Below are 13,220 nucleotides of genomic sequence, written 5' to 3' on the forward strand. Positions count from 1 at the left end.
GCGAACCCAGCTAAGGATTATAAGAAAGCAAGCAATGCCTTTCTGGGACTGTTTATACATTAAGACTAATGACAAAACACATCACACCCATGCCCTTCCTAACATTCCATTAGACAAACATCTCAACAATAGGCCATGCATCAGGTTCGCTTGTAAAGTCGTCAAGAAATAAGGAAGTAATACCTTTTTGATCATGCGTATTCATTACAACAGAATAACAGAATAGGAAGGAAATGCCTTTGATGTTGCTACCTTAAAGCTGATACAAAAAACTACAGATTAGCACATAAGCAAGATGATGCCTGGAAGAAACAATTACTCATAACCACCAAAAAGAAGAAGAATGCCTTGGTACAGGTTAACCAAAGTGTACAAAAGTGACCAATCAGCTCTAGGTATGGACTTAAAACCAATACCCCCCTCACTAACCCAATCATCATCATTCATCTTTCCACATTATATAACACACAGCAACCTGCAAATACACGAGCATGCCAGCGGCCCAGCCACTTGAACATTCACCCGCAATTCCACACTCCCTATCCTTCATTTTGATAACCATACCCTGCAAAGAGTTGCACTACATTTGTTCCATATGTCTAACCTGGCTGCTGGAACTTCAGAAGTATCTTCTGTGATCCAGAGAAGCAATTTTGTTGTCTGAAATCAGGCTCATATGGATCGTCTCCTCACAATCTCGGTTTCCAGACCCTTGTGGACTTTCCTAATATTCGGCTTTGAAACGTGAGCCACTGACTGTTTTCATACCTTTCAGGGAAGCATTGTAGCTTTTATTCTGCATACTTTCCTCCAAGTAAAGCATTTGCATGGATCTCTGGCAGCAGAGCAGATTCCAGGCCTGTCAGTTGACGTTGTTGAGCATGGCAAGCGACTATCGTTCAGGAATTATGAATAGTCATAGTCAGTTCACAGGGCTCTGCTCACATTGGACCACGCACGCGTTGCACTGGAAGTGTTAGAAGCTGCCAAATAATAATCTCTACATAGACTGAGTGACCGCACAGTGTGCACTGCCCACCTCATTAACGTACTTAAAAACTCTTTTGTGGTTGCTCACCCAACATAATCTCCATAATCATGGTGCTGGGCAAATGGATATCCCATATCATTTGCAAATTAATTTTGCTTTCACAGTGATGGTTTATGGTTGCTGGTGGTCCAGTGGTGCTGGGTACATGTGCTGACAGGATGAGCTTGTGTTGTAGAGGCAGGGGAACCTTAGGAGACTGCTGCTAAAACACAGTGGAGACAATTAGGTCTGATTGAGAGGCAGCTCCATAGATCTTGGTACGAGGAGGTAGCAAGCCAGAATTCTTGAGGAGGTAAACATGCGCGGTTAGAAAAGTCTGAACCACCAGAGTGACCCCAAGGGCATCATTGCCAGTCACCCTCAGCATGCAGAAAGGCATGTATTGCATGCAAATGCAATGACCATTGATTGTCACAAGTGCTATTGAAACTGTGAATGTGTCAACACAGTTATGTATGCTTTCTTGCTTGTGCAGACATTTCTCAATAAGGGCATGTGTGTGTGTGTGTGTGTGTGTGTGTGTGTGCAGGTTTCCTTTCTTTGATAGTTGCAGGTCTCAAATGCCAGCTGCCTCCGTTTGTATGTCCTTGATTCAGGATGGAAAGACATAGAAGGCAGAGCAGTTAAGGCATGTATGCATGCTGCGAGACAGTGGAAGTGAGAATCAGACCTTGCTCTTTCTTTCTTGACCACAAGTCACGGTCCCCAAGGGTACTGAGCAGCGATTCACCAGCAATTCACCCTGTTCCTGGGTTCTTTACTCAACCACTATTCAGACATATTATTGAATCTGCAACTGGAGCAGCCATTCCATAGTTTTGAGATTTTAGGGCGAGGGTAAAAGTCACAAATACTAATCATGAGGTTTCATCCAATCAAATATTTTGGCAGCCCCACAATTCAATGGTGTCAGAGTATTCCACTTTCACTGACCTCTTCCTGGAAACGCTCTCTGGACCTTGATTCACACAAGACTGGTGAAATCCTTGTCAAACCGGTCAGTACCTGTAAAATTCCAGGTCGGCAGGTCATGGACGAAATAGACACATGCGCTGTCCACATGAGCAGTGCCTGACTGAGGGATACCACTGAGTATAGAAAGGAGGGCCAGTAGGCTAGGTGTGAAGAACTCATGGTGGCTACAAGTAAGACAGGCACAAGTGATCACAGTTCAAGGGTGTGTATTGAAAAATGAATGCTGTATGCAGGTTAGAAAAACACCTAATCTAAACCTAAATGTAATATGGGATCAAGCGTCGACCATCAAATGAAAAATAAGACTGTCCTAGTGGCGTTGTGTCAGATAAAAGGGCCAATGCTGAGCAACCATTGCCAAACCTTCCAACTAATACAAAAATGAGTGTGGGATATTTCTCAAGAAAAGAAAGAAGTGTTCTCAAATAATACGTCGGGATACGGTAGCCTGGGTCTAACCTTACCCACGTTTTGAGCACAGGGTAAATTTCGATTGTAGAGCACAGTACACTCTCGAGCCATCCCAGCACGAGATGACAGTTCAGTTATCAACTATCAGGGCTGTCGATGGCCAAGTCTTGTTTCACCAGAAAGTCTCTTTCCCTCAAGGACCTGATGTCGTCAAAATAATAAAAAACAAAAGTTCCTTCAACAAATGAAAGTTTGTTTCTTTGTTTCACTTAAGGTGAGGATTCTCCACCCTTGGGTCACCCTCTCCCAGGCGCTGACTCCTCTTGATCTAAGCCTACCTCGGTTGGGTTTACTATGGCTTTTCCTTCTTCACAAATCTTAATGTCTTTTTAAACAGTGCCAGCTGACATCCCTTGGCTGGGTTCACTTCTGTCAACACACTGTTCCTTGGGACTTTAGACTTTGACCCTCTTGGGATTCGCTTCCCTTGTTATTTTCTCACTGTGGAATTCACTTCCCTTTCTCTAACACAGTCTGTAGATCAAAGTCTTTCGAATGTACGGGAATTTTGGATAATCCTCAGTATGACCACTTTGACCTATTTCGGTGGCCCTCCTACGGCCTCTTGGTTTCTGTAGTTTGCTTGGATGGGGATCAACCGGAGTCTCGAGTTAGTACCCACATGGTGCCATTTCCCTCTGCAGCTGGCCTCCCCTTAACACTTTTACAGTTCTTTCACAGTTCATTAAACTTGGTTAAAACTTGCCACTTTGCAATCCTCAATTAACAGCCCAGTTCTCATCAGTTCTCCCCTCGACTCACTGGCTGTGATGAACTGCTTGGCTTTCGGCTTCTCTGGAGTCAAAGCTGGTACTGCCTTTAAAGCCTTCAAAACTGGAGTAGTGCCTGATAACTTAAAAGACGCTTGGGTCATTCCTCTAATCAAAAAAATGACTCTTGACCCAGCCAACCCGTCTAACTATAGGCCGATAACAACGGTACCCTTTTTACTAAAAATACTGGATAGAGCAGCCTACCTGCAAATTCAGGCGTATCTAGAATCTAACACTCTATTGGGACTAAGGCAATCTGGTTTCCGACCAAGACACGGCACGGAAACTGCCTTGATAGATCTCACCACTCAAATTCAAGCATTAAAAGACAATGGTAAACTAGCACTCCTCTTACTGCTTGACTTGTCAGCAGCTTTTGATTTGGTCAACCACCAAACGCTATGCCACAATCTGAAATCTGCAGCACATCTCTCCAACTCAGCCACATCTTGGATCAGCTCCTTCTTGGTGAACAGAACTATGAGGGTCTTCTCTCCTACTGACTCTACTGAACCTTCCCCAGTACTTTGTGGCGTGTCGCAAGGTTCTTGTGTGTCCCCCACGCTCTATAATGTTTTTATGAAGCCCCTATTTGATAGCCTTGACTATCTGGGTGTCACGTACACCAACTATGCGGACGACACCCAGATACTCATTCCCATCTCTGGAGATTATGCAAATGACAGCAAAACCCTTAACGAAATCAACTCAGTAATACAAGCATGGATGGCACAACATGGTCTTTGTCTAAGCGACGAAAAACTCGAGTTGCTTATCCTTAGTACACATGCTAAACTGAAAAAACTAAACACTGCCTTCAAATCATTTACTATAGATGGCAACTCCATTACTGTCTCAAATAACACTAAAACTCTTGGCATTTACCTTGATGCCACCTTATCCTTCTCCAAACAAATCAATGCGGTAGCAGCATCATCCGCATATACTTGTAAACTAATCACTGCCTGCAAGCCGTTAATTTCCACACCTAATTGCATCACACTTGCTAGAACTCTAGTTCTGTCCAAAAGTGATTATTGTAACGCCCTCTATTTAGGTACTAGCCACAAAAACATTAACACGTTACAAGTAACCCAGAATAATGCCATCAGGGCAGCCCTCAACATCCCCAAGAAGTCCCATATTTCTGAGACTAGACGCAACCTGCACTGGCTCCCTGTAGAGCATAGAATATCTCTCAAAACTCTTGCTCTAACACACAAAGTTAGGGCCAACCTCGCTCCAGCCTACCTCACTAACCAATTCACTTCACATACGGCCTCAAGACCCCTTAGAGTGGCTCAAGCCAACACAATGTCCATACCGAGATTCAAACCCCATAACTCGGGAGGGGCTAGCTTCCCTGTACGGGCATCAAAGCTATGGAACACACTCCCAGCTTCCTTTAGATCAGAACCCTCCTTCCACTTATTCAAGCGCAACACTAAGCGCTGGCTTCAGGATTTCAGGATACAACGAGAGTTTAACTTCCCGATTTTAGGCTGTCGTCTGCCTTATTGTATTTATTGTAAATAATATACTGTATTATTTAACTGCATCCTCCTTTATTTACTGTATGTAACTGTAACATGTATGTCTCTGCAACACGTATGTATCTTCCTTATCTACTGTATGTAACTGTAACATTCTGTAACCTGCTTTAAATTGATGCGCCCGTATGCCCCTGGGCCTGGCTGCGCTTTATAAATAAAATAAATACAAATACAAATACCACGGTCGCGACAGCTTCCCTTACTCCTGCTTATCATTGAGGTTTGCCCCGTGTTATGTTGACATGTGCTGCAAGGGACTTGTGCTATTTTTCATTGTCTTAGGCTTTCTTCCTCGAAGGTTCCATGGGTCTGGGACTAAAAGGGCAAGGCCACTTCTCTCCTCGCCACCCTCAATTCCTGCTGTCTTTCTCCTTCTCTTGAACTGCTGCGCCTGATAAGCTGTCTCATCATGCTGTCTGATGTGCTTGTACTGTGCTCTCGGGCTTCACCTTTTATCGCTGTGGGGAAGGGAAAGGGCCGTCAGGTGTGTTTTATTCTGATTAATTGCCTGACCCTTGTATTGGGACATGTCAGATAAACGGCTCTGGTCTTAGTCCATCGTCCTTTGTATTATGTGAAAGCATTTGTGTTCGAAAAGGGGGGAGGATGGGGAAAAGGTGTCAAATGAAGGGGGATACCGCATCTCACCTCCCTTACGGGTCCAACCTCAGGAACTGGATCCAATAGCGATGGCTGTATCCTAGCCACCTGGATGACAGATCCCTGGGGACTAGCTAGGGAAACACCTTCGGGTTTCTCACATGGGACAGGACCTAGGGTACAGCTTTTGTCTGTGCTCATTCAAATCAATACAAACTACCATCACCCAGAGTTGAGACCTAGCTAAGCAAAGGTTTTCCAATAGAAAGAAATAGGGTACAAGGTGTTACCTTGTGTCTTTGATGTGCTACAGTGATAAGGGCTCATCAAAGTAAATTTGAAACACACATGAACTATGTGCAAAAATTGGGAATGCAGAATTTAAAAAACTGCAGAACTTCAGACTATAACATTTGTTATTGCTCATAACTGCAAAAAAGGGCCGTTGTGAGCTTCAACAATTACAAATCCACATTTGGTATAGAAAAGCCCAGGCATATAACCCACGAAACATCCAGGATTATCTGAGTACACATTGGAGCCCCTCGGGCATCTAACATTACATTGTTTTCTCAATTACAGTCCGTTTTGGAAACACAACCCAATTTTCATAACACTTTAGGACATACCTCCCTCCTCCCGTTTGCAGGACCATGGTAAACCGAACAGAAGTGACACGTGGCCTTGCATCACAAAATATTCATCCCTAGCTACATGCCTCCCTCCCTGTGTTCATAGAATCAATTACACGATTTCCCATCACCTTATCTTTCCCTCGCTCACAGGCTAAAGTCTGGATACCTCTGGTGGGGACACCGCACCACTTCATGGATAAGTCTAGACACTCTGATAATACTATGGTGATGATTTGGTGCAGCATAAAAGCATTAAAACAGAACATAACATTTGATGTCATTCAGAATTATTTCACTTTTCTTAACTGGAGAGCATTAATATGACACAAAATCAATGGGTCTAGCAGTACAAATGTTTCTCTCCTGTTACATGAAAGGTACAGGAAGTCTGGTTAGGCCAAAAAAGTGTATTTCCTAGTCATCGAAATTGAAATAGTACCTTGGAAAGATCCCTGAAGTTGCCAGGCAAAGTTAGATCCAACTCCTCTGATTCGTAGTTGGTTAACACCCATGGAAAAACTGGGTACTGGTTAAGATCATTGTAAGTCCGCCCTGGTGAAGAAAACACACATCTGTAAACAATGAATTAACGTGCATTTGTTTTTACCAAAAGACAGGAGAGAGCTGCATGCTATTCTCATATACATGATGCATTCCCATTCACTGTCAGAACAAGAGGTGGGTTCCACAGAGTGTAAATAGGTGTCTGCTCAGGACCCATGAGGATTGACCAAGCGTCCCTTGAAGGCATTGGTTGTAATTAAACCTGAATGCCCAAGTTTAGAAAAACATAAATTATTACATCCACAGCAAAGTAAGCATCATGCAGAATGGGACCAAATCCGGAGTAACACTTCAAAGTTATTCTTTTTAACCACACTCATTTCAAATCCTTCCATCAACTACATATATATCATGATAATTATCAGTCACCAATAATCTTAGGCAACTGAATGATGCATGGCAAATATAACATTGAACGCAAAGTAACCTGTGCACAGTGACATCATAGGTGTGAACTTGGAGATATTAAAGTTGGGTATTGCATCGTTTCCTTGTCTTTAGGGCACACAGATAGCTCTAAACTTCTGAAAGAGCTGCTGTAGGCATAGGAGTTTGGGCAGGTGTCAATCCTAGTTCTCCAGGATTTGACAGCGGTAATGGAGTGATCTAATCAGACTCTTTACGTGAAGCATTGGGTGAAGAAATGTATAGATGAGGAGCCAAGAGGCTTCTTTACATTGGAAATGTAATCGCGGGCTTCAAATTCCTTGCCTTCAGGTCTACACTTTTACAAGGACATTTTGCTTACTGTGTATTTTCTACATGATTCCAATATATTTTTTGCTCTTGCACACCTATGGTGTCTCAAAACACTCTGAAGACGTTGGCCATAGATAACAGCCCTTTTGCACCCCTCACTTCAGCACAGGTACTCTTAAACCCGATGACCTATTGCTGCACTGATCCTCTCACCTGCCTGCTACAGCATTTTATCTTCTTCCCATACCATTGCTACCCAACAAGGTTCACCATTGATAGCGTCTTATATATCAATACAAAATACGTTTTTACACTAAAACATTTTTAAACCATGTTTCTTGGTTATCCCATAGGGGAAGAAGAAACTAAACTGTACTAGTATGTGTAATGTTGCAGAGAGGCCGATATACTAGTAGGTTAATGAAACCAAGAGGTTTATTACAATGTGTTCCATTATTTTGGACAAAGTTATTGCCGTTGTAAATATTGGTAGGATTTCAAAAGTCAAACCTTTAGCCTTCTGCATTAAAGGATAGTCTTGTTGGCGGTCACATTGCTGAGGAATGATCCATGATCACTAGCCTATGGCTGCATAATAGGATCTATCAAGAAAGATATCATAGGTTGCTTCCTCCACTCTTTACGTTCGATACAAACACAGATTAGAGCCACAATTTTCCTCTCAAATGGCCCAGTAATTCTGTGCACTGACTAATTCTATTCTTCTCATGGTGAAATTAGACACTAATCTATTCAGAAGTGCTGTAATGGGACTTAAGGTTTGATTTCCAGTCTGATTGATTTAGTTCATGTTTGGGTCAAACGTCATTTGGATTCACTGGTTGTTGTAACCTAAGTTTGTTTGATTTTACTTTTTTGATATATGAATATTCACTGAATAAACGTTAGTCAAGAGAGAGGTAAGGTGATCTGATCTATTGCAGCAATACCCTTGAAATTCAGCTGTGTGGGAAGTTATGATCATCTTATCTCAGCGTTCTCCCCCACCCCGTTTATGTCACCTGTGATGTTACATGTATCTCATTGTGCATCACATCTGTTATATAATGTATGTGCTCATGAGCTTTGCAATGGGAAAACATTGAGTCACCACTTTCCATGCTCGGTACATTTTAACAGTTTTGTTATGATACATCAGATCACATTAAATCTCTCTTACCTAAAGGTTTTTCACCAGGTTCCAAAGGTTTTGTTTTGCTATATTTCCATTCAGGGCCCGTTGGACATGGGCTTCAGCCGTGACCACTGTACATGTTGCACCGATGATTTAAAAAGAGGCAAGGCCATGGCCAGTGGCCCCGGTCTAATGGCTGAGGCCCATACCATCTCCTGAGGACCTAACCAGATCCCTCCAGGCATGGCCTGTGTCCATAGCCAGCAGCCTCAGGGTCCACTGGCCATAACCTTTTGGCCATTGATAGTTGCCACAGCAGAAGACAGTTGCCACAGCATTCTGCTGTGCCCTATGTCCATGTTGCCTGAATCATTAAAAAAGACAAGCAGACATTAGCTGGCTGCTTCAGGGTCCATTGGCCACGGCCTTCGACTGTCTCCACTGTACATGTTGCATCAATTATTAAATAATACACATATTCCCCAGCCTAGAAAATCAGATTCCCTCCTCTGTGTAGGTTACAAAGAATATTGCCAAGCCCCAGTGGTCCATCTGCTATTGGCTATACCCCCATTTTGTATTCCCGTAATAATTTATCAATGAATAGCTTAATTGTTGCTGCCCTATTGTCCATGAAAATCAATTCTGGCAGTAATTTCTGTGGTAATGCAGGATATGCAGATTCCTTTGGTAACGCGTCTCAATTTCCTCAGTAATGCTTGAAAATTTGAAGTCTTCCCCATCATCACTGGCCCTCACCATGTGCCCTCCTCCTCTTTTCCTGGACCCTCTAGTTCCCCCACCCTTGTGTATTTCTTCCCTGACCCAGTTTGTGTGAAAAACTTTCTTTCTAAGCACAGCATTTGACCTTACTTCAGGAATCCCGTGGGATTCGCCCGATAAGACAAAATGTTTCTAACGTAAACAAGCTCTCCAGCCCACCCCTAACTCTCCCACTGATTGCTGAGGCATGAAAGCATGCTAGAGGAGAAGATCTTTGGACTGTTGAGCAGATTGTAACTGAGGCACAGAGTAGCTCCACCCTACTGATGAGGTCCAACCAGACTGAAACACGTGTCTGGGGTTGCTGTTGGTACTCGTGTTCAGAGGCGAAAAGCATTTCAGTGCTGGACTGCCCTAAGAAAGGACAAAGACTGATATGTTTTAGCTATTTTTCCTCTGTGACAGATAGTGAGCTAAAGTCTCTGGGTAAGTCTCTTGTAACCGGGACTAATGTCCGGCAGTGGGGCTCCCAGGACCCCCCTTGTTTTCTGCATATCTAAGTAACTTTGGGTCTCATGTCTAAGTTACTAGCGTAATCTAGACATGGACCCCTTGCTCACTATTCTTAGAGAGGCACAGCTCCACCCTACTGATGAGGTCCAACCAGACACATGTCTGGGGTTGCCGTTGGTACTCTTGTTCAGAGGAGAATGGCCTAGCATTTCGGTGCTGGACTGCCCCAGGGCAGGTCAAAGACTGATATGTTTGGGATATTTCTTCTCTGTGAGAGATAGTGAGCTAAAGTCTCTGGGTAAGTCTCTCGTAACCAGGACTAATGTCCGGCAGAGGGACTCCCAGGATGCCCCCCCCCCTTGTTTTTTTGCACAGAGTACTGCCCCTGCCACCCCTCTTTTTGCTTGCAGATGTAACTGAGACAGCGCTCCAGAGGGGCAGCACCTGGGCTACACATGCCCGACTTTGAAGTGCCACACTGTTGGTAACTTCCCTCCCAACCCTTTGAGGGCTGACATTGAACATTGTGGGAGAGTTGGATCCTGGCTGGCTCTACACCACAGATATCAGAATTCCCTGCTGGTACAGACTGATACTTTCCAGAGCGATTCAACCTTGTACACCTGAATCGGATCAGCCTCCCTGATGATTGCTGGGGCATGAAAGTGTGCTAGGAGAAGATCTATGGTCTGTTGAGCAGATTGCAGCTGGGACCCAGAATAGCGCCCCTGCCACCCCTCTTTTTTCTTGCACATTATATATACGTATATATATATAATTATTTTTTTTTACTGAAAAATCTTCAAACATAGAATCAAAACTGAAATATATTCATATGAAGACAACATCTAATTCTAAAATAATAAGCAAAACACACAGCAACAATAAAAATAATAGTAATCAAATATAGGGTGAGTTAAGGTTATGTGTATCGTTGGCAGTTTTAAATTAAATATTTATTGACATCCCCAGTATGATCGTTGTTTACTGTGCGAAGCTTCTTTAAACCGTAGTATTTCTGACATGTTTACGGAAATGGCCGCTCTAGAGAAGTGTTTACGATGCATATATAGATGTATTGAAATATACTAGGCTAACAATTTCCAGGCTCTCGCAGATTTACGGCCCTGCCTCTGTGCTTCCTTCCTGCTTCTAGATTGGATCCTGGGGTACAGGACCTGGCAATGGGAAACACAGCTTTCCTTGTTCAGGGGCTAAGGGGGATATTTTGCAAAAAAAAACGTGCGTGCCTTCCTGAAACCCAACACTCATTACTTTTATGCACCCACTGTTTAACAACAACCACAATTTCTCAGCTTTTTTTTAAAGCCCTGGTGATGCTAATAAATTTAAAAACTTCAGTTTCGCGGTTCTTAAAATATGATCTGTCAAATGTAAACCATAAAATGGAAGGGTTGGAACCGGCGCTGCGGGGGAGCCAACATGCAGTGGAGAATGTCTTAAGTCAACAAACAAAAGCAAATGATCAGCAAATGGGCAATTTGGGCTACAAAATGAATGCGATATTTTCCCCATGCCCGGGATGATCATAAAACACTGCTGTGTGCCCTAGCGTTCCCTTAGCGCAACGTGCCAGCAGACAGTCCTTTGACAACCAGGTTTACCATGGATCTATCAAGTGCTCTACTTCTGGGTAATGAGGCAACGTTGTGAAGACAGAAATTGGTTTAGTCTTTTTTCCATTGAGGGCTGCATTACCAATGTGCCCATGCTATCCAATCACCCAATACAAGCACGTAGTGGGCCAGTTTCCTTTAACCCCTACATTGATATACAGCCCAACATTGGTGCATAATAGCTAGGGGTGGACTGGGAACAAAAAGAGGCCCTGGAAACAATGTTCAAAGTGGCCCCATACTGCAAGTTGTGTGCAAGCCCAACCCATTGCCCATAAGAAAATGTGGAAATAAAATAGGTAGCCACACAAAACGGGCCATAATATAGATGCCCACCGAGAAATCTCCAGAGTTCCCAGTAGGCCAGTCCACCCGTGATAATAGCACAGACCCTTACTGGTTACACTGCCTCCCAATCATTTCTGAAAGTGACAAATCACGGCTGCACAATCGCAGCAAAGCTGCTTCAAAGGCACGATGTAGACTATTCACATTGCAGTAGTGATGAGGTAATGTGATTTCTAAGAAGGACACTCCTTCGCACCAGGAGACCACTGCAGTGGTAACTGGAGCAGTACAAATGTATGACATTACAAATCCTGCAGAATCAAGAGCCACCCATAACCCGCCACCTATGGTTATTGTCACCATTAGTGCGTTGCACAACATACAGGGTAACAATGGAAAAGGGGCTAGGTCCTTAAAACAAAACAAAGAATACAATCTTTGCACAAATAAAAGCATGAAAAGAATGAAAGAGTTGGTACTTTCACAAAAGAAACCATTTTCTATTTTCGTAGCAAATTGTGCGCTTTGGGGGAGGGGTGGCGCAGCAGGGAGTGAAGGAAGACAACTGAAGACCGTTTGCATTCAATTGTTTTTTAATAGGACAGAATAAGGGAGCTGTCGGGGTTCGGGAGGCGAGTGTTATTGGGGTATTTCTTGGACGCAGATATAGGACGCAGATATACCTTCAAGAAGCATCAGAGCGCTTGACAATCAGAGAAGAAGGACACAGGGAAGTAGAGATGCAAGGGCGCGAACAACGGGGGAGTAGGAGGCAGTGCAATTTGGCAGAAAGGGATCTACAAGTAACTAGGAGGGAAGACAGGGGGAGAGCAGATCACACAGTCTCAGGTTAGGTGGGAAATGGAAGGTGTGTGGACCTAGGTCTTAAGAAGGGAATAGTTTCTTACCTGTAACTCCATTTCTCCAGCATTGGTATCTTTCATGGATTCACATGCTTAGAATATTCCCCGTCGTCAGGCTGGGAATCCCCGGTACATTATATATATAGACCCTTTCCCGTAGGAAAACTTTTTCGACGCTTATGCGTCCTATCCACCTTGTTTTGCATCATGCGTGCCCGCACCGTCAGGACCTCATGATATAAATACAGGCCCCGCCCCCGCGCTCCCTCAGATTTCGGCCCCCAAAGTAGTGGGGGAACCGGTTTGCATGTTCAGGGGGAGGCAGGTGGGCGCATGTGAATCCATGAAAGATACCAATGCTGGAGAAATGGAGTTACAGGTAAGAAACTATTCCCTTCTCCAGCATTGGATCTTTCATGGATTCACATGCTTAGAATAGATTACATAGCAGTACACCCCCAAGAGAGGAGGCGTGCATGCAAACCCATATACTTTCTTCGCAAAGCCCGTTCCCTATGATCATGTATACATTAGTAATCGTTAACATAGGAAAACGAACCACATACAGTCATAAATTCCACACGATGCAACCCCTCAGTCGGGGCTTACCTTATTGGAATAGGTGTCGGAGCACCGCCTGTCCCATCCTGGTATCTTCGGCATGTTGCTGCGACAGGCAGTAATGGCGGGTAAAGGTGTGTGTAGCCGCCCAGGTAGCTGCCATGCAGATGTCCCCCAGA

At 43.9% G+C, this 13,220-nt stretch overlaps 1 protein-coding gene across 6 annotated transcripts in view; it reads right to left on the reverse strand.

Annotated features, from left to right (window-relative positions):
- Positions 1-13,220, reverse strand: part of NBEA (neurobeachin) — a 2,584,133-nt gene that overhangs the window by 380,227 nt on the left and 2,190,686 nt on the right. For all 6 annotated transcript variants that reach the window (XM_069640609.1, XM_069640605.1, XM_069640608.1 and 3 more), the window contains one exon: positions 6,498-6,610. In XM_069640609.1, the coding sequence (XP_069496710.1) occupies positions 6,498-6,610 (113 nt within the window). The remainder of the gene's footprint in view (positions 1-6,497; positions 6,611-13,220) is intronic.

Source organism: Ambystoma mexicanum, chromosome 7q, assembly GCF_040938575.1.
Source record: "Ambystoma mexicanum isolate Mex_15411 chromosome 7q, UKY_AmexF1_1, whole genome shotgun sequence".
NCBI lineage: Eukaryota > Metazoa > Chordata > Amphibia > Caudata > Ambystomatidae > Ambystoma > Ambystoma mexicanum.